Genomic DNA, 24,474 nt, shown 5'->3' on the forward strand with positions numbered 1-24,474 from the left:
TCTGACTACTTAAAGTACTCGAAGACGCCCAGCCAAGTACTCGACGCCTGCAGGACTCGGCTAAGAAGAGCTCGGGGGCTTGTTAGACCCGGGGCGGCGGGACTGCTTATAGGCATAGAATGTTCTAGAGTAAGGAATAGCTCATGGATGTGCCTTACCTCTTTTGTAACTACCCGAATAGGTATAGAACTAGCTGCAGTACAAAGGAAACTACCCGATTGTGTTGTAGTAAGTCTCCAATTGTACTCGGCTAGGACTTTTCATGTAACCCTGTCCCCACGGATATATAAGGGCGGGCTGGGACCCCCTCCAAACAATCATCAACACTTAAGGCAATACAATCCACACATGACGTAGGGTATTACGCAAACTCGCAGCCCGAACCTATCTAAATCTTTGTGTTCCTTGTACCATCGAGTTCCAGAGCAGTCGATCCCTACCTATAAACCTTACTGCTAAGGGTATCCCTGAGCAGGCTTGGCGGTAAACACCGACAGCGCGGCCTCCCCAGCGGAGGAGCGTGCCGGGGGCGCGCGGCCTCCCCGACGGTGGAGCAGGCCGGGGCGCGGCCTCCTCGGCGGCGGAGCGTGCCGGGGGTGCGCGGCTTCCCCGGCGGTGGATTAGGCCGGGGGCGCGGCCTCCCGGCGGCGAAGGGAGGGCCGGGCCACCCGGCGGCGGAGCATGCAGGGGCGCGGCCTCCCGACGGCGGAGTGGGCCGGGGCCGGGGCCGGGTGCGTGGCGGAGCGGTCAGGATGAACTCTTGTAGTTCTTAGTTCTTGTGAATCCTTGTGTAGTATTGCGACTTCTTGTGTAGTTTTGTGAAATGAAACCTTGTGATTGTTGTGTAGTCTTGCAATCCTTGTGACTTGTCAAATAAATTTATAATTCTTGTGTAATGTAATATTGAAATCTTGTGATTGTTGTGACTCGTGTATGATTGTGAAAGTGTAGTTCTGTAATTTGTGATGGATGGCGCTGTGGGATGAAAAAGGAAAGAAAAGGAAAAAGAAAAGAAACCACGAACATGACTGGTACAGAGGATTTAGTACCGATTGGTGTCACCGACCGGTACTAGATGTCCCTTTAGTACCGATCAAGCGGTACCGGACGTCCGACCGGTATTAAATGGGAGTTTCGGCTCGGTACTAATGCACAATTTTCTAGCTGTGATTGTTTAGCTATCTATTGGACTAGTCCTTGTGTAGCATTTGGGCCGAATTTCCGGGTGTCACACGGGGTTTATCCCCAGAGGGGCACCGGGGTGCGTGTGTGTATGTGTACAGATGTGTGCGTGTGTAAGCCTCGGCAGACACGTCCTCGGACTTCTCGGCAGTCCATCTACGTTCAGCGTGCGATCAGTGTGGGTGCCAAATTAAGTTCTTACATGATTCCCAAGCGCTCCTGAGTGCTTTTAAAAAAATACATAAAAAAATTGAATTAAACAGTCGTGTAGATGAACAGTGATTTATAGTGACGCGTGACACCGCTCGGATGACTTTTTGTTTTACTGTTTGGAAAAGTTTGTGAGCAACGTCGAACAGTAGTAGAAATAACATAAAGCGTCCGGGCCGTTGTTTCCCCTCATCTACAGGACTCTCGGGGTAGTACCACGACACTACAAGCTCGGCTCTCGTCGGTCGCGAATCAGCACGTGCTCTCCGCAACGCGACGTTCGTGCAGAGGCAGAGCAGGACGGGAGGGCCCAATCAAAACGATCTCACCATTTTTTTTTTGGTGGGCCGTTTCACCATGTGCTGTACTGCTGCAGCGGGTACAAAGAGAAACAGAGAAGCCTTTTAATGAATCAAAGAAGGATGCCTTACTGAATGAATGCGGGGCCAGGTCCATCGGTTAGTTGTAACAAACCGTTTACAGGCTAGTACAGTCACAGACACTTGCCACCAGCTCGCTCGAGAGACAAGGGGGCAAGTTTTTCTTTTTGCATGTATAAGTTATGAAGAGCTTACCATGAGGTGTGACAAGGGGGCAAGTTATGAAGAGCGGTTTGTGCCATTTGAACATGAACGATTTGATAAGATTTCTTATCCAGTTCGATACGAGAAGAGGAGGAAGGAGATAAGAGAATAAGTTCTTTCATCTCATAAGCTAATAACATTAAGTGCTATGAGACTTGTTCCCATTACGGTACGACACTACTACATAAATATTAGTTCTGGTTCTAAAGGCTAGGGGACGACTTGTTGGAGCCACTAATCGAAACTAAAAATTTATTTTTAATTTTGATTGGTAGCTCTAACCAACCCGGACCAAATCTTTAATCCTAGTTAGGACCACCAACCCGGACGAAAGGGTAACTCTATAGTTCCGGTTGGTGGCTCCAACCCGAACTAAAGGATCCTTTAGTCTCGGTTGGTACTCTCAACCCAGACTAATGGGTCCTCCATAGATTAGTTCAAAAGGAAGAGATCCCATATAGAATCACGTATGCTGAGTAGGTGGGTGGTAAGAAACTTTTGTAAACTGTGTAGCAACCGGGACAAAAGCCTGGGATTTTTAGTGGGGTTGAGAACCGGGACAAAAAGAGATTTCTCTAGTTGTGCGAGTTGTTGTCGTGCAACATAATATTTTTTTTCATACCACAAATTAAAGGATATGGTATTACTACTTAAAGGAAAAAAAGAGATAATATATTTTAGAGGTTATATGTTACATTGTCTCAAAATTATATCTCAATGCACGAGACCGTTAATTAGATAGCTTAGCAAAGTATTGTGGTTGTGATAGAGTGTGCTTGCAACTAGTCTAGTCTGTACAAACTCTATTTTTAAATAATGGAAAAGATTATTTGGTTTCACCCTCCTTATTGAGGGAGCGTTGAACCAATATTATTACACGCAGTAGCAATCATACCACGTTCTCCGCAAACTCTTTTATACTAAAATAAAAAAAAACACAGAGGTAACGACTACTTGTTGATTCCTAGCGATCGAGCGTGTATGGATACATTAAGCGCAACCAAAAGATAACAGTTCGAATTTAAAAACTCCATGAGTTTTGGATAAAAAAACAATTATTCTCTCCGTTTCAATCAGCCCCGCTCGGTCGCTCTGGCTCCTATATGAAAGTGAACCTCGGCCATTCCTCGTCCATGTAGCCGGCCAACCAACGGGGTCATTCCTCGTCCATGTAGCCGGCCAACCAACGGATCGAAGCACATGGCTTGCAGCTCCGGCCACCACCGCTCCCCACGGCGCGCCGCCGCCGCGCCGCCACCGCTCCTCGCACTAGCCGCCGCCAGCCTCCTCCTGCTGCCGCTGCTGGCGTTCGAGGACGACCGGATCCTGGGGCTGCCGGGGCAGCCCAACGGCGTGGCGTTCGGCATGTACGCCGGCTACGTCACCGTCGACGAGCAGGCCGGCCGCGCGCTCTTCTACTGGCTCCAGGAGGCCGGCCGCGACCCGGGCGCCGCGCCGCTCGTCCTGTGGCTCAACGGCGGGCCCGGGTGCTCCTCCGTCGGCTCCGGTGCGCTCGAGGAGCTCGGCGCGTTCCGCGTCCACGCCGACGGCGAGACGCTCCTGCTCAACGACTACGCCTGGAACAAAGGTTGGTTGCTTCGTTGGTATGCACATCAGCAAGAATGTCTTTAGTTCAGACATGTAATTATTGTGATGTGCTTGCAGCGGCGAACGTGCTGTTCTTAGAGTCGCCGGCCGGCGTGGGGTTCTCTTACAGCAACACCAGCTCCGACATCGTCATGGGCGACAACAGAACAGGTCGAGTGACGAGCATCGTACTCCCTCCATTCTTCTTCTTAAATATATAATGTCAGTATAAACACATAAATTTACGTTCATACTAATTAGCTTGTTATATCTCTAAGAACAGAGGTGCTGACACACACACACACACACATATATATGTGTGTATATGTATATACATACATACATACATACATATATATATATATATATATATATATATATATATATATATATACATGTATGTATGTGTATATGTATACATGTACAATGATTTAAATCGCCGGCTAAGATGTTTAGCGGCAGGGCTGTCGTTACGGCGTTTAGCGGGCTATAGTCAGCTTTAGCGGGCTAAATGCTACAGCGGTTGCCCTTTCTAACAGCTATAGCCATCTATAGCGGAAGCTATAGCCGGCTATTTAAAACTTTGTGTATGCATGATATCTTTTCGATGCATTAGTATTAATTCTTTAATTTGCTTCACAGCGCATGACTCGTACACGTTCCTGGTGAAATGGTTCGAGAGATTCCCGCAGTACAAGTACCGTGATTTCTACATTGTCGGAGAGAGCTATGGAGGTCATGTATTTGACGAGATTTGTTGTTCTGAGAATTTTTTGGGGGCACTCAATTCAAAATCCCCGTGTATATATGCAGGTCACTTTGTTCCTCAGCTCTCGCAGCTTGTGCACAGGAACAACATCGGCGTCGAGAAGCCTGTCATCAACTTCAAAGGCTTCATGGTATTTGACGGATACATACGCCTGATGATCGAGAACTGAATTCGCACAACAAATTATTTCGTCAAAATTTGAAACCAAATAAACAAATCAATCGTAGAAAAATATGCACATTCAAAATTTGAATATATAATTCCAGGTCGGGAACGGTCTGATCAACGACCGCACTGACCTGACCGGCATGTTCGAGTACTGGTGGCACCACGGCCTCATCTCCGACGAGACCCTGGAGAGCGGGCTCAAGGTCTGCTCCGAGACCTCCTTCATCCACCCCTCGCGGGAGTGCCTGGAGACATGGGTCGGGGCCCTCGAGGAGCAAGGCAACATCGACGTCTACAGCATCTACACGCCGCCGTGCGACAAGGGTAGCGCGTTCGAGCTCAGACTCAAGAGGAGCCGCCGCCGCCGCGTAAGTCGCCTTGGCCACCAGCTTCTCTCTAGTCTGAAAAGAGCTAGAGAGAGACGATGGCCTGACGATGATCTCGTTCAGGCATGGATGCTGCCAGCGTACGACCCGTGCGTCGACTTCTACGCGACCAAGTACATGAACCTGCCCGAGGTGCAGAAGGCCATGCACGCCAACGTCACCGGCAGCATAGAGTACCCATGGAGTTTATGCAGGTCAGTATTTGTACTCCATATTGTTCCACACTTTGGTCTGAGTTCTCTTCGACCCATCTGCTCATATTTCAATTTTCACCGAACTAACTTTTTTTTTTACTAATGCTGATCTGGTGCGTGTTGAATTCATTGACTGAATTTTGTTTTTGTCCATCCTGCAGCGATCCCGTATATGATAACTGGCCAGAGACACCCCATTCCATGCTACCCATCTACAAGGAACTCATCGGAGCTGGCCTCAAGGTGTGGGTCTTCAGGTAATAATAAGCTCTGCTGGTTGTATAAACACTTAGCTAGTGTGGATAATTTCTTCAGCAAGTTTCGATCTTGTGCAAGAAAATGCACACATGCATGTTTCTTTCTTTTTTCGTTTGCAGTGGTGACACAGACACTGTGGTGCCTCTGACCTCGACCAGGCGCTCTCTTGCCGCCCTGGGCCTTCCTGTCAAGACCAGCTGGTACCCCTGGTACATGGTCCCATCTGAGGTCAGTGCAGTTTAGGACAGGAGAAGTCACCAAGTTTCATGTTCCTCTCTGAATCCATGGCCATGTGCATATGCTGTGGTGGTAGGTTGGGGGCTGGAGCATGGAGTATGAAGGCCTGACCTTCGTCACCGTCCGCGGCGCCGGGCACGCGGTGCCCCAGCACCGCCCGGCGCAGGCCCTCGTCCTGTTCCAGCACTTCCTGCAGGGGGAACCCATGCCGGCCGAGGCCAGTAGTAGTTTCTCTGCCGCCGCATCGAAACAAGTTTATTTGCTGAAATTGACTGACAACTGATGCTATCAGCTGCATGTGTTTGGCCTCTCTGAAAGGTGTTTGGTCTCTCTGAAAGGTGTTTGGTTTCATTTGCAGGCAACGAATGCCAGCCTCATCCTCCTTCCTAGTGAGAAGGCTCGCTCCTACTGAGCTGGGGAGCACTAGTGCCAGATGACGGTGGTTGTACGACGAGTCGACGATCGTCATTACGTCGTCTGTACGCGGAGAATAAAATCTGAAGGACCATCTTTCTTCCGGAACGATAATATGTGTATAAACCATCGGCATGGCTATGGATCGATTGTTTCTTCTGCTGAAGCCATATATGAATAATGCATGCTTGGATTGTGCCGAAATCAGATTCAGGCATGCTTGCTCCGTGCCTCTGCCACAGTACCGCAGTTGCTTTTAAGCGAGGTTTTGTAACAGAATGGCTTAATATTTTTCACCTCTGCATTTGCTGTTAAACTCAATTCATTCAAGTGGGATGATTTGAGATTTGTGCATCGCTGTTGAGTCCGCCATCGGGTTCTCTACCCTTTGTTGCTTCACAGCACCTTCATTGCCTATTCGTTTTGTTTTTCCATCATTTTTTTTGGCTTTTATAACTTTGTCAGTTTTTCATGGTAGGTAATCAGCCATTCAACAGCGGATTAATGCCTATCGGCTCCTGAGTAGGAGACAGACTACTATAACTGCAATTCCCGCTATTATACATGCTACAATCAATAATAATCTAACAGTTCAACCGTCTGGCAAAGTTTTGTTCCCACCTCCTCAATGAAAATGATGTTGGATAAGCTGAAATCGTTATGCACCACCGTCACCGTCAACTTCCCCTGCTCCTGATCATCAATGCTTACCCTACTAAAACCTGCATATTACCAGAATATTTCCCTTAGAAAGGAAAACACAAATATGAGGTGAGAAAAAAAAAGAAAAAAGTACTCGTACAAGGTTTTGCCATGTCATATGAAGCAAGTAATATAGATAACTTATACTACAATACAGGTTGCACATTAAATTCTTTCTTAATGATTTAATACTAATTAATGATTGCATATAGAAAAGATGCACGCATGTTGTATCTTGTGTCAAAACTGTCTCTTTGCAATGGAGTGACTTTCACTTCATTTACTCTACCATGTAGTAGATGGAACATCTAATGCTTTTTGTATTCCAAGAACATGTGTTTAAGCTAAATTTATTCTTTACCTGCTATATTATCCTGAATGAGCCGCCTGATGTTGTCCACACGGTCCTCATGGTGAATGGGCATTTTCAGCACACAAACCTGTGATTTGGGAGAAACAAAGGACTTAGGTTAAGAAACATAATAAGACATGCCAAATAGATGGCCTACAATTTTCTATTGCGTCTGAACTATGATATCTATGAAATGTACAAGCATAGTCATATTAGAGTCGTAGGTGTATGACATCACTCACCCGGATTAAAATCATAATGTCTATCTTTTTAGATGTCTGTGAATTTAATAGTATGTAATGATCAAGAACCGTCATCTTGAGTCTGGACAAAAATGGGTGCGCACACATGCTCCTCCTACTCTCGTGCGGCCACGCCGGCCGCTGCACATGAGTGCTGCTCTTTCTCCCACGTCAATGGCCACCGCGCGCGTGTTGCTCTTACTTCCGTGTCCATTGACCAAGGTCAAACTCCTCTTTCTTCAGTATTCGGCGCTATGCCTCGCACTGCTCCTGCCCTAGGCTGCTGACACTACTAGGAAACATGCTATCGGTCCATCTAAAAATACCGGTAGTAGAAAGATGTGATACTAATGGTAGTGCCGGGTCTTCTTGCTACTAGTATTTTTTAGGTGCATTGAACCCTATAAAGACCTTTTAGTACCGATTGGTGTTACCACCTGGTACAAAAGGGTTCTTCCACGGTAGGGTCCTTCTATGGTAGTACCGGTTGGTAACACCACCCGGTAATAATGTGGATTTTTTCATACCAGTTAGTGTATTTTTTAGTACCTACACAACTGTAATAATGTCCTTCGTAGGTTACTTCACAAAGAAAGCGTCCCCCCAACCACAGCTGTTGTGTAGGTGAGATGGTAATAGAGGTTTGCGTGAGACAAGAGGTCCTGAGTTTGATTCTCATTCGTCGCGTACGCACTTATTTCTTGTGAAAAAAATCATGTGACTTGTGACTTGAATCCCATCCGCCGCGTACACACTTATTTCTTGTGAAAAAAGTCACGTGAGTTGTGACTTGTGACGTACGGTTGTGCGGGCCTCTTCTCAGGTTTAAAATACTTTTTGATGAAAAAGTGCTTTAGTACCGGATGAAAACATCACCCGATACTTAAAGATCCTTTTACTATCAGTTCATCCACCCGGTGTTAAGACCCTAGACTTTTAGTTTTGGATGCATAGTACCGGTTGTAGAACCTGTCCTAAATGGCCTCCTCAACCGGTACTATATAAACCTATTTTCTAGTAGTCCGATGACGAGGTCAAAGGGAGGTGAAGTGAGGATGAAGATTTTTTTTTTGTAATGTTGCAGTGACTGATTTACCTTGTTGTGCTTATATTATGGTTTCTTAGTGTTGCAACATGATATTTTGAGATGTTATAATGGGTGATTTCGGATGCTGCGGCTGCAGTAGAAAGATTGACCTATATGCTATTTTTTTGGATTAGACTCTCCATGTTGTAGAAGATGTTGTGTGATTATAATTTTTGGATGTTGCCGTATTATGTATTGAATGGTGCAGTACTCTCTTGCTATTGATGAACGTCGCATGAAGCATGGTGCAAATGTTAAGGTGGGAATTTTAAATTGATTCAATTGTAAAGATGTACTTGTACACAATTTGGATGTTGGACATGTTGCTTTTTATTATTGCAGATTTTTTTCATGTCATATATGCTACTTTTTCATGTTATGATGGAGTGACGATTCCTTCGGACGTCGTACGCTAGTAGTTCTATTTAATAGTTATTTGCCCCCATATGTTGGAGAGGCGATAGGTTATACTTACTTCTCTAAAAATATAACACATCCCTTTCACTAACTCAGGAACATGGATCTAGAAAATGATAACACAAAATATCTTTAAGCTAATAATAGCAATATTCTTTTGCTGAAATGGATCTTATCTATATATGCAACTAAGAGTACACTACTCCAACGCCTCCATCACCGCCGGATCCATGGCCCGTGCACATGTCCAGGTTAGTTTACCTCAAATTTATGCATGTTTAATTCTAAACCACTAGAATTTGGCTCAATTCAGCTAACCCAGCACATGCCACATGCCCAGCCATGGGTTAAAGCCATTTCTAGCTCCACTCCTACATTTCACTATACCAGTTAGACGCTTTTTTATTCATCACTACTACCTTCTTACATACACTATCTTAAATACGATTTGTAGAAACATCCTGTTTTCTTTCCAGAGGCGAGTGAAAAGGTAAAATGCTCCTACAAATGGAGCAGAGCTTGTAACAGCTGACCCGTCCCTGAAAATATATTTCTAGAGGCAGGTGATGACGTCACCGATCCCTGGAAATGGGCACCATTTTTAGGGGGATGATACCATCACTCGCCCCTAGAAATAACCACTATTTCCATCACCTACCCTTAATAATGCATTTCTAGGAGCGGGTGATGACTTCATCCGCCCCTATAAATGTTCTCACACATCATATTTATAACTTTTTTATAGGATCTCGAATGAAGACATACTTTATACTAAAATTGTAGAGCTTCACAAAGTCTAATACTTTGTAGTTGATACCATTTTCATTCAATGTCATTTAATATTCTAAAAAACTATTATAATTTCTCTAGTTTCAAAATCTACAAGTTTTAGTATGTTTTTAGACAATCTCGAATGTTGAATTTAGAGTAGTTCCGTATCAAAATTTTAGGGGTAAGATCTAAATTTATAGTTTATACATTATTCATTTAAGAACCTTAAGTATCACAAGATCGTTTACTAGTGGAGCTCTACATATAGCTTTAACTATATAGTATCTTATATAATTCCAAGTCATATTGTCAACTTTCCACAATCTTAACCTTTATATACACTGAAATATATTTAACATACTTTTTCTATATCTATAGTTCACAATAACCATACTGTAGATGTAGAAGTTTCACTTTTTTATTTGTTCTGTTATTTTTAAAGATTTTAATGAACTTTTAGAATAGCATAGAAAATATATTTAGGGACGGGTGATGGCGTCACCCGCTCTTGGAAATAGATTTCTAGGGAAGGTTCATGGCCTCAAACGCCCTTACAAATCGATTTCAGAATTAATATAAAAGGATAGCATATCTCATAGAGTCATAAGTGACTGTGTAGTATGGTGGAAAGGTGGGTATGCACGAGGTTTGAGGTAAATGGTTTACGCAAGTATGCAAATTTCGTCAAAAAAATTATACTTCGATAGTAGATGGGCTTGTAGTGGTGGCCGGTTAGCTGGAATATTTTTTCTTTCTTTCTTTTTCTATTTTTGAGTTTTAAATATTTTTAGTTTTCTCAAAAATGCACGCGCCTTGCAAATCTTGTAGGGGGTGGATGTGGCCATGACCAGCCCCTACAATTGAATTTTTAGAGGCATACACATTAATTACCGGCCCCTACAAATTAATTTTTAGCTGCGAGAACTTCCTTAAAATACTTCTTTACCCGCCTCAAGAAATTATATTTGTAGTGGTAATATACACATAAATAGAAAAATTATTTGTCACTAAATATTAGTAGATATCTCGCCTCGCCTCGCCAGCATTGAAAAGCGAAAGCTTGTCGACCTAGGTAAGCCGTAAGCTAATTGTGCTTGTTCTCTGTAGCAAGGAAAAGCAAGTTGAAACCTTTCGCAGCCTTCAACTCTTCGGGCCTTGCTTCTGGATAATTTAAAGAAACCTTGATGTCCTCAAGCGAAGAAAGGTTCTCAAAACCAACAGCAAGGTCACTCGAAGGACCCATTGATGACTCCTTACTTTTAAATCCTAACCGCAGGGTTTGAAGCTTTGGCATTGCTCCTTGGCCAAACACCACTCTTGTGATGTACCAAATTTCGAACTTTCTCAGAGACGGGAATGGATAAGCATTGCTGATGACCAACTCTTCACCTCTTTATATATATATATATATATATATATATATATATATATATATATATATATATATATATATATATATATATATATATATATATATATATATAAAGATCTGAAAGGGATGGTATGCTCCCAAGGGCATGAAGTCCCTCCTCTCACAGCATTAATAAGCGGATATGTAGGATGCTCAAGGAACAGAGTGCGGACACTGTATGCACGGTTATATGAATCATTAATATTTTCTGAAGCTGTTGTGGTCCCGTAGGAATTATTAGCCTGCCACATGGGGAACAACTGAAGTCACATGCTTTTTTGGGACCATCTATTTCTAGATACTCGAGACTGACCAAGCTGGATAGACACTGGAGGAAAGGCTTGGCGTAGCTCTCGTCCCATTCGTTGAAACAGAATGCCACACGCCTCAGTTCAGTCAGCCCAGAGAAGTTATTCAGCATGGATGGGGACTCCACATAGATAGGAGGAACATACAACTGTTGCAGCGACTTGAGGTTGCCGAACCCAGCCGGTACTTTATTCAGAGGGTCGGCACACAAGCACACCAATTTTCTTAGTAGAACAAAGGTTGATGGCAGCTCGTGTATTTCAGTACCAGTTATGTCTAGAACCTGTAAAAGCTGTAGCTTCTGGATCTCTTTTGGAATCTCAGTGATGCGTGTCTGTCTTAGTCCCAAATATCTAAGGTGAATCAAATTGCATATTTCCTTGAAGCAGCCATCGTCCACTCGTTCACAGCCACATAAACACAGTACACGTAAGACTCGAAAGGTTGAAAGGGGTGGCAACCAATTAAATGCTTTAGCAACAGCTGATAAGAGCTTGACATCCTCTTCACTGTACACATCAGCAATAAGTGACCACAGACGGCACAAGTTTGCAGCTGATAAGTGCTTGACATCCTCTTCATTTCTGGTTTGGATGCACAATCGATGTATCCTTTCTTGTAGACACCTGGGCTGTTGGTCATGTGTTGTTGCCAGGAAACCATCCTCATTTGCCAAGCGTGTCATGAGATCAAGTACCATATCATGAATTTGAAAATAAGTTGGTATCTTGCTATCATGGTCATTACCAAAAAATGATTGAATCATACTTCTGTTAAGTAGCTCAACGATATAATCCTCACCTACCTCATAAAAGGACTTCCCATGTTCTTTGAGGATGAACCCTTCACCCATCCATTTCCATATTAATTCTTCTATGCATATCCTATAATCTTCTGGATATGAACTTAAATACAACATGCAATTTTTCAGATATGGGGGCAGGTCATAATAACTAATTGCGAGTATTCTTCTCATATCCTCTACATCAGGACTATCTTCCAGACCAGAACCCAGTGTTTTGCACACCTTGGACCAGTATTGATGTATATTTTCCATTCCCTTTTTACTAGCCAGCGTACTGGCAATCGTTATGATAGCTAGAGGTACACCTCCACATTTTCGTAAAATCTCTGTAGATACTTCAGCCAATTTATTTGAAAGACTTTTATCTTCAGTACCAAATATTCTAAGGTTGAATAACTTTCTAGAGTCAACAAGAGAAAGAGGCTGTAGTTGATAGACACCACCGATTTTATTGGCAACATCAAGATTGTGAGTTGTTGAAATGATGATACTTCCACATTCGTTGTCAACTAAAGCATATTAGATTGTCTTCCACACAGAAGTTTTCCATATATCATCGACAAAAACCAGATTCCTACAAGGGGGTGACAAAGAGACCATACATTAGTAAAAGATTGACATAAACTTTGTTTTTTTAGAATGATCATGCTATGGAAGACAAAATGTATACATGTGCGAAAGGTCGTTGTCACCACATTTTCAAGGTGGTTTTAGTATTTATCCAACACCAGCATTCAAAGATAACTTCCAAGTTTGCAGGAATATTATCACGAGACAATACTATTCATATTAAATGTAGATTTTGCATTCAATTTAACGATATGCTAAATAAATTTTTCTATGAATTATTTCCACCTCCAATCACCTAATCCTCTACACTCGTCCACTCAGCACACGGCCTTTGGTACATATTAATGCAGAGGGCCCCTATACTACAGGCTATATACATCGAGGTATACATATATATCTAAAAAAATTCATATAGCATATTCTATTATTTCTCAGTTTGGTATCTTTAAATAGTTAAAATTGGAGATTTGACATATACTCTTATTCAAAGGAAACTTTTATGATATATAACAAGACTGGATGTAATCATCTCAGTAAAAACTTCTGCAAATCCGTATTCTTAAATTAGTTCATTATTTTAAATTAAAGAATATGCTGTTAAGTAAGACAACTGATACTACCAAAAGTGATGGAAAATTAGATTATGTCAACATACACATATATATACACAGATAGGCTCATACATACCTCTTGCCTTGAAGAAAGGCTCTTACTTCATTGATAAGTTGTTGTGTATCACAGGTTCCTACATTTTTATCATGGCCTAGTTGACCGAGCATGTTAATGAAAATCCTCTCTATATTAGGATTTTCAGACACAGAGACGAAGGCCGTGCAATCAAATTGCCCTTTAAGCTTGTCATACACCACCTTAGCAAGTGTCGTCTTGCCTAATCCCCCTCCATTAGCCTATCAATAAGCTCATTGCTCTTCTCTTCGGTGCCAATGAGCTGAGCTGCCTTTTCGTACATAGCTAATAGACGAAGGTTCTGAACAGGTACATCTGCAGGCTTGGCAGCAACCTGAGTAACCATGTACCTATCACGATGCTCGCTCACCTCCTTGATGCTCCTTTGGAGATCTTTAATCTCGGTACCTAATTCGTGGCGGATTTTGGCCTTGGTCAAGAGGTCGAGGCTTCTGTCGATGATGCCCCTGAAACCATGCAACTCCTTTGGCCCACAGTCTATGCGCATCATAAAAGTATCAACCTTATCTTCGACGTCGTAGGACAGTTCCCTGACATCCCTTGCCCAAAGCTTGACAAGGATGCTAGGTTGCTGATCCATCGTGCTTCGAAGACCACGAGTAGTGCAGCCTGCATTCTCTCAAACTCTGCTTTGAGGAACATGATCTCACCTTTGACGCTCTTCTGCAGATTGTACTCCTCCTTGAGCAGGTCCCCCAGCTTCGACAGCAGGGAGCCCATCGTGCCCGTGATGACCTCCATGCTCACTTCCTATTGCACTCCCTCCTTATCGCTTGCCCTGGTTCCAATGTCCCCCTAAATTTGAACCCCAGGACAAAGCAAGCAAGGCAAGAAATGGTGGCAGGGTGGCGTAATTAACGACAAACACCAGATGGCATGCAAGTCATTGCCTACAAAGTGCAAGAAAACAATGGCAAACCGACTCAATACCATGGAAATTGGGGCGGAAAAAATACAGAAGAATAGTAAGAATCAAGCGCCAAACCTTAGGCAGCCTGGAGACTAATCATATCCGGGAGCAGCAGGGCGGCCACAGGATAAATCCGAACATGAAGCCCTATATCAGATGCGAAGACTGAGGTTCCAACACCAACGCAGAGCAGATCAACAGAGTCAGAGAATAGCTTGGTAGACAAAGGCCTCACGCGTGTATGCACGAAATGACCTGTAAAAAGCAAGATCTCAGCATGGAATCCATGGAAAGATGATGGGCCTAGAAAGGCAGAAGAACAATACAGTAATCTAGCGTGACGAATAATACAGCATTCTAGCATGAAACTTATGGCGTCTGGCCGGCCGTACCTAGATGTGAAGAGTGATGAAAAGAGGTGCGGAGAGTGAGGACAGTGGGGGAGGCAAGGCAATGGCAATAGGGAAAATTGGTCTCATACCACTAAAAGATCGCGACTTCCGTAAAATACCACTAAAAGCGCGAGCCCCCGAAAAATATCACTCAATGTTGCAAACGTTACCGAAAATCGCGCTCCGTCACATTTTCCGCTGCTTCTCCGTCACGAGTGTCTTCTTCCTCCGTTCCTTTTCCCTTCCGCTCCTCCCTCCCGCACCGAGATCCCGTGCAGTCTCCCTCCCTCCCCTCACCATCGCCACCACCATGTCCCTCCGCTCCCTCGCCGTGGCCATGGTCGACGTCGCGCTCCCGCCGGCGCACAAGCTCTGCCCCACCGTCTCCCTTCCTCTGCTCTCCTCCTCCACCCACGTCGCGCCACGCCACCTCCGCGCCAACCTCCGCCTGCCGCTCGCACTGCTCGTCGCCCCCTCCGCCCATCCCGCCGACGACCGAGCGCCCGCGCGCCTCAGTGGGCTCCAACTCCTCCGGCGCCACCGCGGCCACTCTGCGGCCGCTCCCACGCTCCACCAGCGGGCCGGTCGCGCCCACACCCTCTGCCGCCAGCTGCCCACGCATCATGGGCCGAGCGCGGGCACCACGACGTCGGCGTCCACCACGCCGTCGCGCCCCTTCATCACGAAGCTGGCGGCGCAGCCGTCCCGCACCACCACGTGCTCCCCCTCGCCGATGACGACCTTGGCGCCGGACGCAGCGAGGACGGCCTTGGTGAAGAGGCTCGGGTGGACCTGCGGGCGGTGTGAACAGGGCGGTGCGGCGGCAAGCTCGGCGTCAGGCAAGCGTGCTGCTCCACCCCGACTCCGCTGCCTCACCGTTCTGCGCCGACGAGCTTTTCACCGGCGGCGTCCTCCTCCCGCTCCGCGTCCTGTCCCCGAAGCCCGCTGGGCCCTGGAGCCATGCCCGCCGCCCTGCTCGTCAGCTACCGCTCGGAGCCACACCCGCCGGCCGCCCCTGCTTCCATCGCCGACATGTCTGCCTGCCCCCGTGCCGGTGCTCGCTGGGGCTGGCCGCGCCGCCCCCTGCGTCACGGCTCACCAGGGCCGTCCACCCCCACGCTTGCCGCTCCAGCGCCGGCCTACCTCGCCGCCCTTGGCCCAGCCATCTCCTGCATCGTTGCCAGCCACCCCACGCTCGCCACCTCCTGCGCCGGGGCCGGCTGCCCCGTACCCACTTTCTCCTGTGCTCTGGCCATCGGGTACCGGGGCTCGGCCACGCCATGGGCCCGCCAGATCCTGCGCCAAGGCCGGTCACCGCCGCATCCGACTGCCCCCACGCTCGGGCTCGCCGATGCCGGCCACGGCCGCGCCCTACTGCCCCCAGCCGGGGCTCGCCGAGGCCGGCGGCCGTCGCGCCCTCTAGCCCCCGTGCCCGGGCTCGTCGAGATGGGTGGTGGTCGCGCTCGGGCTCATCGAGGCCAGCCTCAGCCGCGCCCTACTGCCCTCGTGCTGGGGCTCGCCGAGGCTGGTGGCCGCAGCGTCTTTGCCCGCTAGCCCCGCGCCGGTGCTCGCCGCCCCTGTGCCGTCGTGGGGGAAGCTAGGGAGGAGAAGGGAGGAGCTGGAGGCGGCAGCGGCGGCTCGGGCATCGCCTTCTTGCCCTGCTGCTGAGAGAGGAGGAAGGGAGGGGATGATGGGGCAGCGAGGAGGAAGAAGGAGCTCGCGACGGACGAGTTAGCGAACACGCGACGGAATGGTAGTTCGGGGTAACGTGGACTCTTTCGGTGCTATTTTACGGAACGGAGGTCTTTTAATGGTATTTCGCAGAAACGGCGATCTTTCGATGGCATGAGACCAATTTTCCCATGGCAATAATGCAGGAAGCTTCCTTTGATCACCGTAAGCCAAGGAGAATGGGGATAGGGGAGATGACCACCGAGTCATGTCGACAGCCCCAAAGACTGCCGGTTGCCGGAGCAGATCCTACGCTGGTGGATGGAAGGTCGTTTCGCCAATAGTCAGTGTTACCAAATACAATTTTTCTTAGACGAAAATTACGGACGGGAAAGTGAAAATATGGAGACGTACGAAACACGCACGGCGCAGCTCATGGTAATTAGTGCTAATTAGGAACAGGATCAAGCACTAATTACAAGATAAGCAAACACTAAAAATAATTCGTTCTCACATGTACGATTTTTGTACTCTAGCTTGAAAACGACTCTGAACATAAATAAAAAGCTAGTCTCCACGCAGAGATAGCTTACTGCTGCTCACCGAAAAGCAAAGGGAAAAGCTGCTGTTGCTACAACACTGCAGAGAACACCAGCTAGTTTAAGGTAAACAAGCCAATAGATCAAACTATTGCACTTTGCAGTGACTAAACAATGAGTAAAGCAGTACATATTGATTAAACAAATGCTTATTAGTGTCACGACCCAAAAATTTTAAACATGATTAAAACTTAAACAATATCATCATGAGCATCATTAAAGCATAATGGAGCATCATGTGCATGTGCATGTGCATGTTTGATTGAGATTAAGCCTTGTGTATGTTTGAATGTGTGCTTGTGAAGGAAGTTGAAATTTTGTTTTGCAACTGTGACTCCAAAAATTTTATTCAAATACTAGATTTCAAATTTTTAATTGTAAATATTTTTGCAGGATTTTATGACCTTTGAACTGAGCCATGAAATTCTTACAAAACTTAAAAACAGTCAATTTGATCTTTTTCCTGCAACCAATTTAAAAAGGATTTTGAGTGATTCTTATTGAAAAATATTCTTGGTGATTTTATCTTGCACCAGTAAAAATCTCGTGAATTTTTGAGCCCGGAAACACTTTGGTTTCAAATTTCGAACTTCAACTTTGTTCACGTTTGCCCGGACCCACATGTCAGCCTCACCCCTCCCCTTCTTTCGGGCCTGCTCGCCCCTGGTTGGGCAGCAGGGGCACCGGCGCCATGCCGGCGTCCGCTGGTTCGGCCAGCGTGGCCTCGGCGAGCCCGGCCGCCGCGCCCCTCTTCTCCCTCTCCTCCATTTAAAGCCGCGGCCCCCTTTTCCCCTGAAACCCTATCTCTTCTTCCCTTCCACCATCCGCCACCGCCGACCTTCGATTCACCGCCTACGGTGGGCCCCTCCTCGATTCCTTGCGCGGGGAGCATCTCCTCCCTCCCCTCGACTGATTCCGGCTTTAATCCCGTCGTTTCCCTTGCCGTGCAGGGCTTCCCGGCGGAGCTCTCCCGTCGGCGCCGCTTGTCCTCGTTGCGCCGCGCCCTCTGCCGCCGTTCCCTACAGCCTGTGTCGCCGGTGAGATTCGCCAGCCACTCCCCTCCCTTGTGCATGTGCCTGTGATCCTTATGCTCCTCTTTTTGTGCCGCTGCGCTGAAGCACGGCAGCCTGCTGGTCACCTGCGTGCGTGTTCTGGAGAAGATAAACAGTAATACTTGTGTGTTTGAGTTTGCAAAAATCATAGTAAAATAAATATAAACCCAAAAATATTGAAACTTGTTTTGTAAGTTTCTTCATGCTTAGATCTACTCAAAAAATATTGTTTTACATATTACTGTTCTGTATATTTATTTATGCTTTAATGTTGTGACAGTAAGATAAATGCTTAGTAAATCCTACACTGCTCTGAAAATATCAAACTAAATTTTGTTAGACTCCATGTGAAACTTACTGTTTAGTAGTCTAACTTGTTTATATGGATCTCAACTGTTTGGTGGAGTTTTAGTGTGATTTCTTATCCTCTGTCTGAAAACTTGTTTAATATATAACTTTTTACTGAAAAATGCTAAAATGGTAAAACCTGTTAGCTTTGTTTTCATGCCTAGTATTTCTGGTAAATTTACAAGAATAGTTCAATAACGTTTTCATATGTTTTCTGATTTATCTTGTTTACAATAGCTGAAAATTGCAAAAATTATATTTAACTCTAGAAAAATGCTTTTGCTGCAAATCTAATTTTCCTGAGTCCCTTGTAATGCCCTCTATTTGATATATTTATTTCATGAATTATGCCAGCGGCGTAAATTGTATTTGTTAATTCTTGCTCTTGCTTTCTTGTTCACTTATGTACTAGTGCTCGTTTATCGTCGCATGTCTTACGTTTGCGCATCATTACATGTTGTGCCTTTCATTCTTCATGTCATATCATTCTTGCATAACCCATGGCATCATGCTAATGCATCCAATTATTCATGCATTATAGTGACCGAAACGCCGGAGAGCAAGCCCGTTGAGCCCGCCAAAGTTGCCGAACTCGGACCCGGAATCGAGTACGTGGTTGAACTCGAGGAAAGCCAAGACAAACAGCTATGCATTTATTCCTTGCACCTATTTAACTTGATTTAATTTAGTTATCTCAATTGGATATTTATGGGTTATGTATATTATGTTATTTATTGCATTTTTGTATCTATTTCTATGCATTGCCCTTCCTTGAATATTGTTTAGCCTTATCCTTGATACTTGTAGTTGTTTAGAGTACTTAACTTGTCTAGATGCTTAACTGCACAGAGTTTTATGTCCCTTGATAGGAGAAAATGGTTTTAGAGTCATCACACTTACCCGACGATGCTTGTTTCGCACTTGTTCGGTAATTGTTTGATGGAAGAATAGTCTCGTGATCCGGGCAGAAGGATAGGGCCTAGAGAAGAAAGTCACGGACCGCTCGGGTCGTTTATGGACCGTCCATGGATGACGGCGGTTTTGAGCAACTTATCGTGCTCTCACATATCCGAAATAATGGAAAGGATGAGCCAAATACCTTCCAGAATTGGTCTTTGATGCATGGTCCTAGATACGTGGCCAAGGGTGCTATTTAGAGAGGCTTAGTGATGACCCCGGTGGACCTATGTGACTCTCTGCGTAAATTAGGCGTGGTGTTCAAGGGTTGAGCCTTGTTGGGAACGGTTGACGCGAGTACCCCTCTTATCCAACGTGATCGGTTGGGTGAGCCGCATGGTCCTTGCGTCGTGTGGGTAAAGTAGTCCACCCTTGCAAGGTTTAAATCAATTCGAATTGCCGCGCTCTCGGTTTTAAGCAAGCTCTCTATCCCATGAAATCTTCATAGAAAGTTTTTATGATTCATGGCACTTATATGGTTATTTACTTGTCTTCTTATAATAAACTAAAATTGGTGTTGTGGGTTGGGCAAGAATAATTAATTTCTATCCCATGAATTCTTCGTAGAAAGTTTCGGTTATGGTGATTTATGATTCATGGCACTTGTATGGTTATTTACTTGTCTTCTTATAATGAACTAAAATTGGTGTTGTGGGTTGGACAAGAATAATTAATTTGCTAGGAAACTAGATGATAGTGTAGAGAGCTCATGCTTGCGCAATAATAACTTAACCTTAAAGCCTCATCTTAAGTCTCTTGCATGATCCTTGTTTATATATTTGCGTAAGATTTGCGAGTACCTTTTGTACTCATGTTGTTTTTTAAACTAAGTTGCAAGTGAGCCGGAAGTCATTTTTGGCCATTTCTATCCCGCCGACCCCAGAGAGGAGTTGGCCTTTGTGGTTGCGATGGCGCCCATGAGCAAGATGCTATTGCTTTATTGCGACTTTATCATTTTATCTGCTGTGCAGTGGTTTTTTTGGGGAGAACATGACAAGACACTAAACTTTATTTTCATGTCTCTTATTTACCACTCTTGAATCAAGGTTTGTATGAAATTGTTGAACCATTTTATTTCAGATTTGGACCTCCCATGATGAACTTGTAATAATTAATTTGTTGTACTCTTTTATGCTTAAAATTTCTTTTTGTGGTTCATTGGTGATATATCTCTTGTATAACGGTACATGTGCTCAATCGGGGCATGTGGCAAGTACGTATCGGGATTATCGGATTTGCCTTCGCTTTATGTGATTGTATTGGTCAAGTGACTCTAGATGTGGATTAGTACGTGGTGTGTCAAGAGACAGACACATGCTAGCTCTCATCTTAATGAATTGACTAATAATTTCAACTAAACCGAATGCAAATTAGGCGGTTCTTACAATTAGCTTGATTCATAATGTGAACTGCGGGCAGCAATAAAGAAAGAGCCGACACACCTCACTGATGTTGAAGCGACTGTCGGTAGCTCCAAGTAATTCTCTGTTCTCACCGATCAGCACAGGATCTGACTGCAAATGAGATGAGCTGACAATCGAGGGAGAGAGCAGTCGGCCGCTGGAGCTGCTGCCCTGCCCCTGAGACTCGATCACTCGACCGAGCTTTGCAGTGCAGACGAAACAAGGCTGCTGAACCTGCTGAACGAAACAAACCAATATGAGCTGCGATCTGAACCTGCAAGGCTGAAGGGAAAACAAGGAGAAGCTGCTGAACAAGCTGGACCGACCGTCCGACCAGAGAAGAAATTAGCCCGGGAGCTCCCGGTGACGAAAAGCATCGAAGTGACACGAAGATCTGGTGGTGGTGTTGGAAAACAGAGCAGCGCCTGTGAACTCTGTAGCAGACCAGCTTATGTAAATGTTTCCAAAGCCCATTCAAATCAACTCCGATTCACACGATACTCGTACCACACAGCCTCAGTAGATTATGGGGGATTCACAGTTTCACACCACATACTCAGGATTGAGCGAGCTAAAGCCTAAGGAGGATGAACCTACAGTGAAGAGTGAGACTGTGAGAGGAGCGTCTGTGGGTCTGGGCGACTGGGTTCCTGGGAGGCATCGGCAATAATGGAGAGTGAGCAGCAGGACGCGTCATTGAGTACATATACTAAAGCTCCAAGAATTGGAGCAACCTCATGAGTCGTGGCCCCACGTGGGGCCCGTGCACTGTTCATGCGGGTCCCACATACTATTCAGGTGGGCCCACGTACTATTCAGGCGGGCCCACATGGGCCCCACGTACTATTCAGGCGGGACCCACGTGGGACCCATGTACTATTCAGGCAGGACCCACGTGGGGCCACGATTCTATTAAATTAGCCTCTTTATTTTAAAAAAATATTTTTCTTCCACTATTTAACAATACAAAATATATTTAACTACTTCCTACATACAAAAAATAATAACTAAACTTTGTATACTACATTTACATGTGGTAGTTGTACTACTTCTTGGGTTTTGATTTCCCTCCGTAAACCCACGAAATATAATTAGACTGTTCATTCATTTCTAATCTTACTTTTTTTCCCACTAAAATAATTAAAATATACCTACTGACACAAAAAAAACCCTAAGGAAAAATTACATGTATCTCTATACTACAATGCTTGAGATTGGCGCGCTCTCAGACATAAAACTACTATGCCCGCTTTACTGTAATTTTTAGATCTATCTCAATACATCGATATGATGTTGTTTCGAACACAGTAACGAATAATATCTTTCTATTAATATTTTATGTCCACGTTTTTGGTACAGGCGCGCGTAGCGCGCCAACCTGACTAGTTTTTTTTTATCGCCACAAGCAGGGCATCTCGCTCGTAGCTTCTCGTTCACATCCTCGACGCGTTTTTTTTTGCAATTTAGCCTTTTTAAAGTTTTTACATTAAAATCCTTGGTGGAAAGAATTTCAAAAATATACCTGCAATACCCCGCAATATATTTTAGCATCGTAATGTTCCACGTCGGGTCGGATGGGAGATTTGGCACTAACGGAGAAATAAAAAACATATTTAGCCAAAGAGGAAGGGCGGGCCTGGTGCAGCAGTAGAGCCTACCGTCTGTAATCGGAAGGTCCCGGGTTCGAGCCCCAGCATCTGCACATTTGTGTGGGTAAGCCTTGGGGCTTAAGACAATTCTTTCCTAGACTCCGTACAGTGCGGAAAGCGTACAGTACAAAGAGGAATGCTACAACCCGGCCGTCTGGACGCAGCTGTAAATATCGGACGCAGGCCTCATGCCACATGCTCCCGCCATTCTGGTCCACTCGTTTCCCGTGCATTTCTTTCCACTCGTTTCTACTCATCCTCATCCATAGCAATCTCTCTCCCTCTCTCGTGCGGGCTCGAGGCTAGGATCGAGCTGCGCCGGCCACCATCGGGCTCCAGCACCGAGGGCACGCTCCACGCCGGCTGCCGCTCCCCTATGGAGCACAACTGTAACAGCCCTAGGGATGATAAAACTGCAGGGCGAAGACCTTTCTAAATTACTAGTAAAATGTGCCGCACGAGATAGAGAATACAGATTCAATATTCTATATCTTTGAACAATTGACAATGCCACATAGTTTCTCTTATCATGTTATTGAATCAAAGTTTAAACTCGGTTCATAAGTGCACTTCAAGATAATGATGCAAGATTTAGTTTTCCCTTTGTAACACCCCTGAATATAAGAGAAATTTTACAATGCTTGAAACAAATGAGGATTGTCCATCAGGCTAAAACCGACGGCTGAAACATAAGATGTACCAAAAGATACCTAGAAAAAAAGGTACCAATCGGCATCAGAATAGGTGGGATCCATACCGAAATAGGAAATGTATCTCTTGGTACCTCTCAGTACCTCCTGGTATCTTACCAGGATAGGAAAAGTACCTCACTGCTGATACCTTTCCAATCACCGGAAGATGCATCTGAATACAAATCTTGTAGCCCTTGTTTTAATTTCTCCTATACGTTGGTAGTGACGTGGATGAGAGACTCGAAGTATAAATGTTCCGAGAGTCCAGATGAAAATTGAGGAATGTCACAGCAAGTCTGACAACTCTGAAAGTTTCTTTGTTGTGTTTTTAGACCCGATTCTAAACTGATTGCTCTCCTAACCCGTGCTTCAAATGAACTCGGAAACGTGCACAAAACTCATTGCATAGGCCAGACTTTGACTGTCCTAATCTCCAAATCCTTTGCTCCAATCACAAAACATTAAATACAAGAAGTGCATCCTATCATATCGTTCAACCACTTTGGTCTGAGTTCTATTTGACCCATCTGCTCATATTTCAATTTTCACCGAACTTTTTTTTTCTTTTTACAAATGCCGATCTGGTGTCGTGTTGAATTCATTGACTGAATTTTGTTTTTGTCTATCCTGCAGCGATCCCGTATATGATAACTGGCTAGAGACACCCCATTCCATGCTACCCATCTACAAGGAGCTCATTGGAGCTGGCCTCAAGGTGTGGGTCTTCAGGTAATAATAAGCTTTGCTGGCTGTGTAAACACCTAGCTAGTGTGGATAATTTCTTCAGCAAGTTTCGATGTTGTGCACGAAAATGCACTCATGCTTCTTTCTTTTTTCTTTTGCAGTGGTGACACGGACACTGTGGTGCCTCTGACCTCGACCAGGCGCTCTCTTGCCTCCCTGGGCCTTCCTGTCAAGACCAGCTGGTACCCCTGGTACATTGTCCCAAGTGAGGTCAGTGTTTATTAGGACAGGAGAAGCCACCAAGCTTCATGTTCCTCTCTGAATAATACTGCAGAGTTCCTTACAGTTTCTTTGAACCATGGTCCATGGCCATGTGCATATATGCTGTGGTGTGGTGGTAAGTTGGGGGCTGGAGCACGGAGTATGAAGGCCTAACCTTCATCATGGCCCCCAGCACCGCCCGGCCCGGCGCAGGCCCTCGTCCTGTTCCAGCACTTCCTGCAGGGGGAACCCATGCCGACTGAGGCCAGGAGTAGTTTCTACTCCGCCGCATGGAAACAAGTTTATTTGCTGAAATTGACAGACAACTGATGCTATCAGCTGCATGTGTTTGGCCCTCTAAGAGGTGTTTGGTTTCATTTGCAGGCAACGAATGCCAGCCTCATCCTCCTTCCTAGTGAGAAGGCTCGCTCCTACTGAGCTGGGGAGCACTAGTGCCAGATGAGCGGAGAATAAAATCTGAAGGACCATATTT

The 24,474-nt window shown here is 45.4% G+C and overlaps 1 protein-coding gene, 2 long non-coding RNA genes and 1 pseudogene across 7 annotated transcripts; 2 read left to right on the forward strand and 2 right to left on the reverse strand.

Moving 5' to 3' along the window:
• The first annotated feature begins 3,099 nt into the window (after positions 1 to 3,099).
• Positions 3,100 to 24,474, forward strand: LOC120686454 (P-(S)-hydroxymandelonitrile lyase-like). Of its 4 annotated transcripts, XM_039968653.1 has the most exons (10): positions 3,103 to 3,564; positions 3,642 to 3,734; positions 4,206 to 4,298; positions 4,377 to 4,462; positions 4,599 to 4,868; positions 4,950 to 5,080; positions 5,242 to 5,337; positions 5,458 to 5,566; positions 5,652 to 5,792; positions 5,934 to 6,386. In XM_039968653.1, exons 1-10 carry the CDS (start codon positions 3,177 to 3,179, stop codon positions 5,985 to 5,987), a joined length of 1,461 nt encoding a protein of 486 aa, XP_039824587.1. In that variant the 5' UTR covers positions 3,103 to 3,176; the 3' UTR covers positions 5,988 to 6,386. The 4 variants fall into 4 exon arrangements, with proteins under 4 accessions (XP_039824589.1, XP_039824588.1, XP_039824586.1 ...); XM_039968655.1 differs by lacking the exons at positions 5,458 to 5,566; positions 5,652 to 5,792; positions 5,934 to 6,386 and adding exons at positions 23,882 to 23,990; positions 24,366 to 24,469 and having other exon boundaries at positions 3,100 to 3,564; XM_039968652.1 differs by having other exon boundaries at positions 3,102 to 3,564; positions 4,599 to 5,080.
• On the reverse strand, positions 6,427 to 7,192 carry LOC120686457. Its single transcript, XR_005680193.1, has 2 exons — positions 7,053 to 7,192; positions 6,427 to 6,711 (listed from the first exon to the last, which is right to left on the reverse strand). It is a non-coding gene; the product is annotated as an uncharacterized LOC120686457 (long non-coding RNA).
• LOC120686453 lies at positions 11,065 to 21,385 on the reverse strand (annotated as a pseudogene). Its single transcript, XR_005680191.1, has 5 exons — positions 21,022 to 21,385; positions 20,735 to 20,929; positions 14,349 to 14,528; positions 13,343 to 14,253; positions 11,065 to 12,659 (listed from the first exon to the last, which is right to left on the reverse strand). The product of XR_005680191.1 is annotated as a disease resistance protein RGA5-like (transcript).
• LOC120686456 lies at positions 17,707 to 20,459 on the forward strand. The gene is made up of 2 exons (XR_005680192.1): positions 17,707 to 17,972; positions 18,877 to 20,459. It is a non-coding gene; the product is annotated as an uncharacterized LOC120686456 (long non-coding RNA).

The sequence above is a fragment of the Panicum virgatum genome, chromosome 8N, assembly GCF_016808335.1.
Source record: "Panicum virgatum strain AP13 chromosome 8N, P.virgatum_v5, whole genome shotgun sequence".
Classification (NCBI taxonomy): Eukaryota; Viridiplantae; Streptophyta; class Magnoliopsida; order Poales; family Poaceae; genus Panicum; species Panicum virgatum.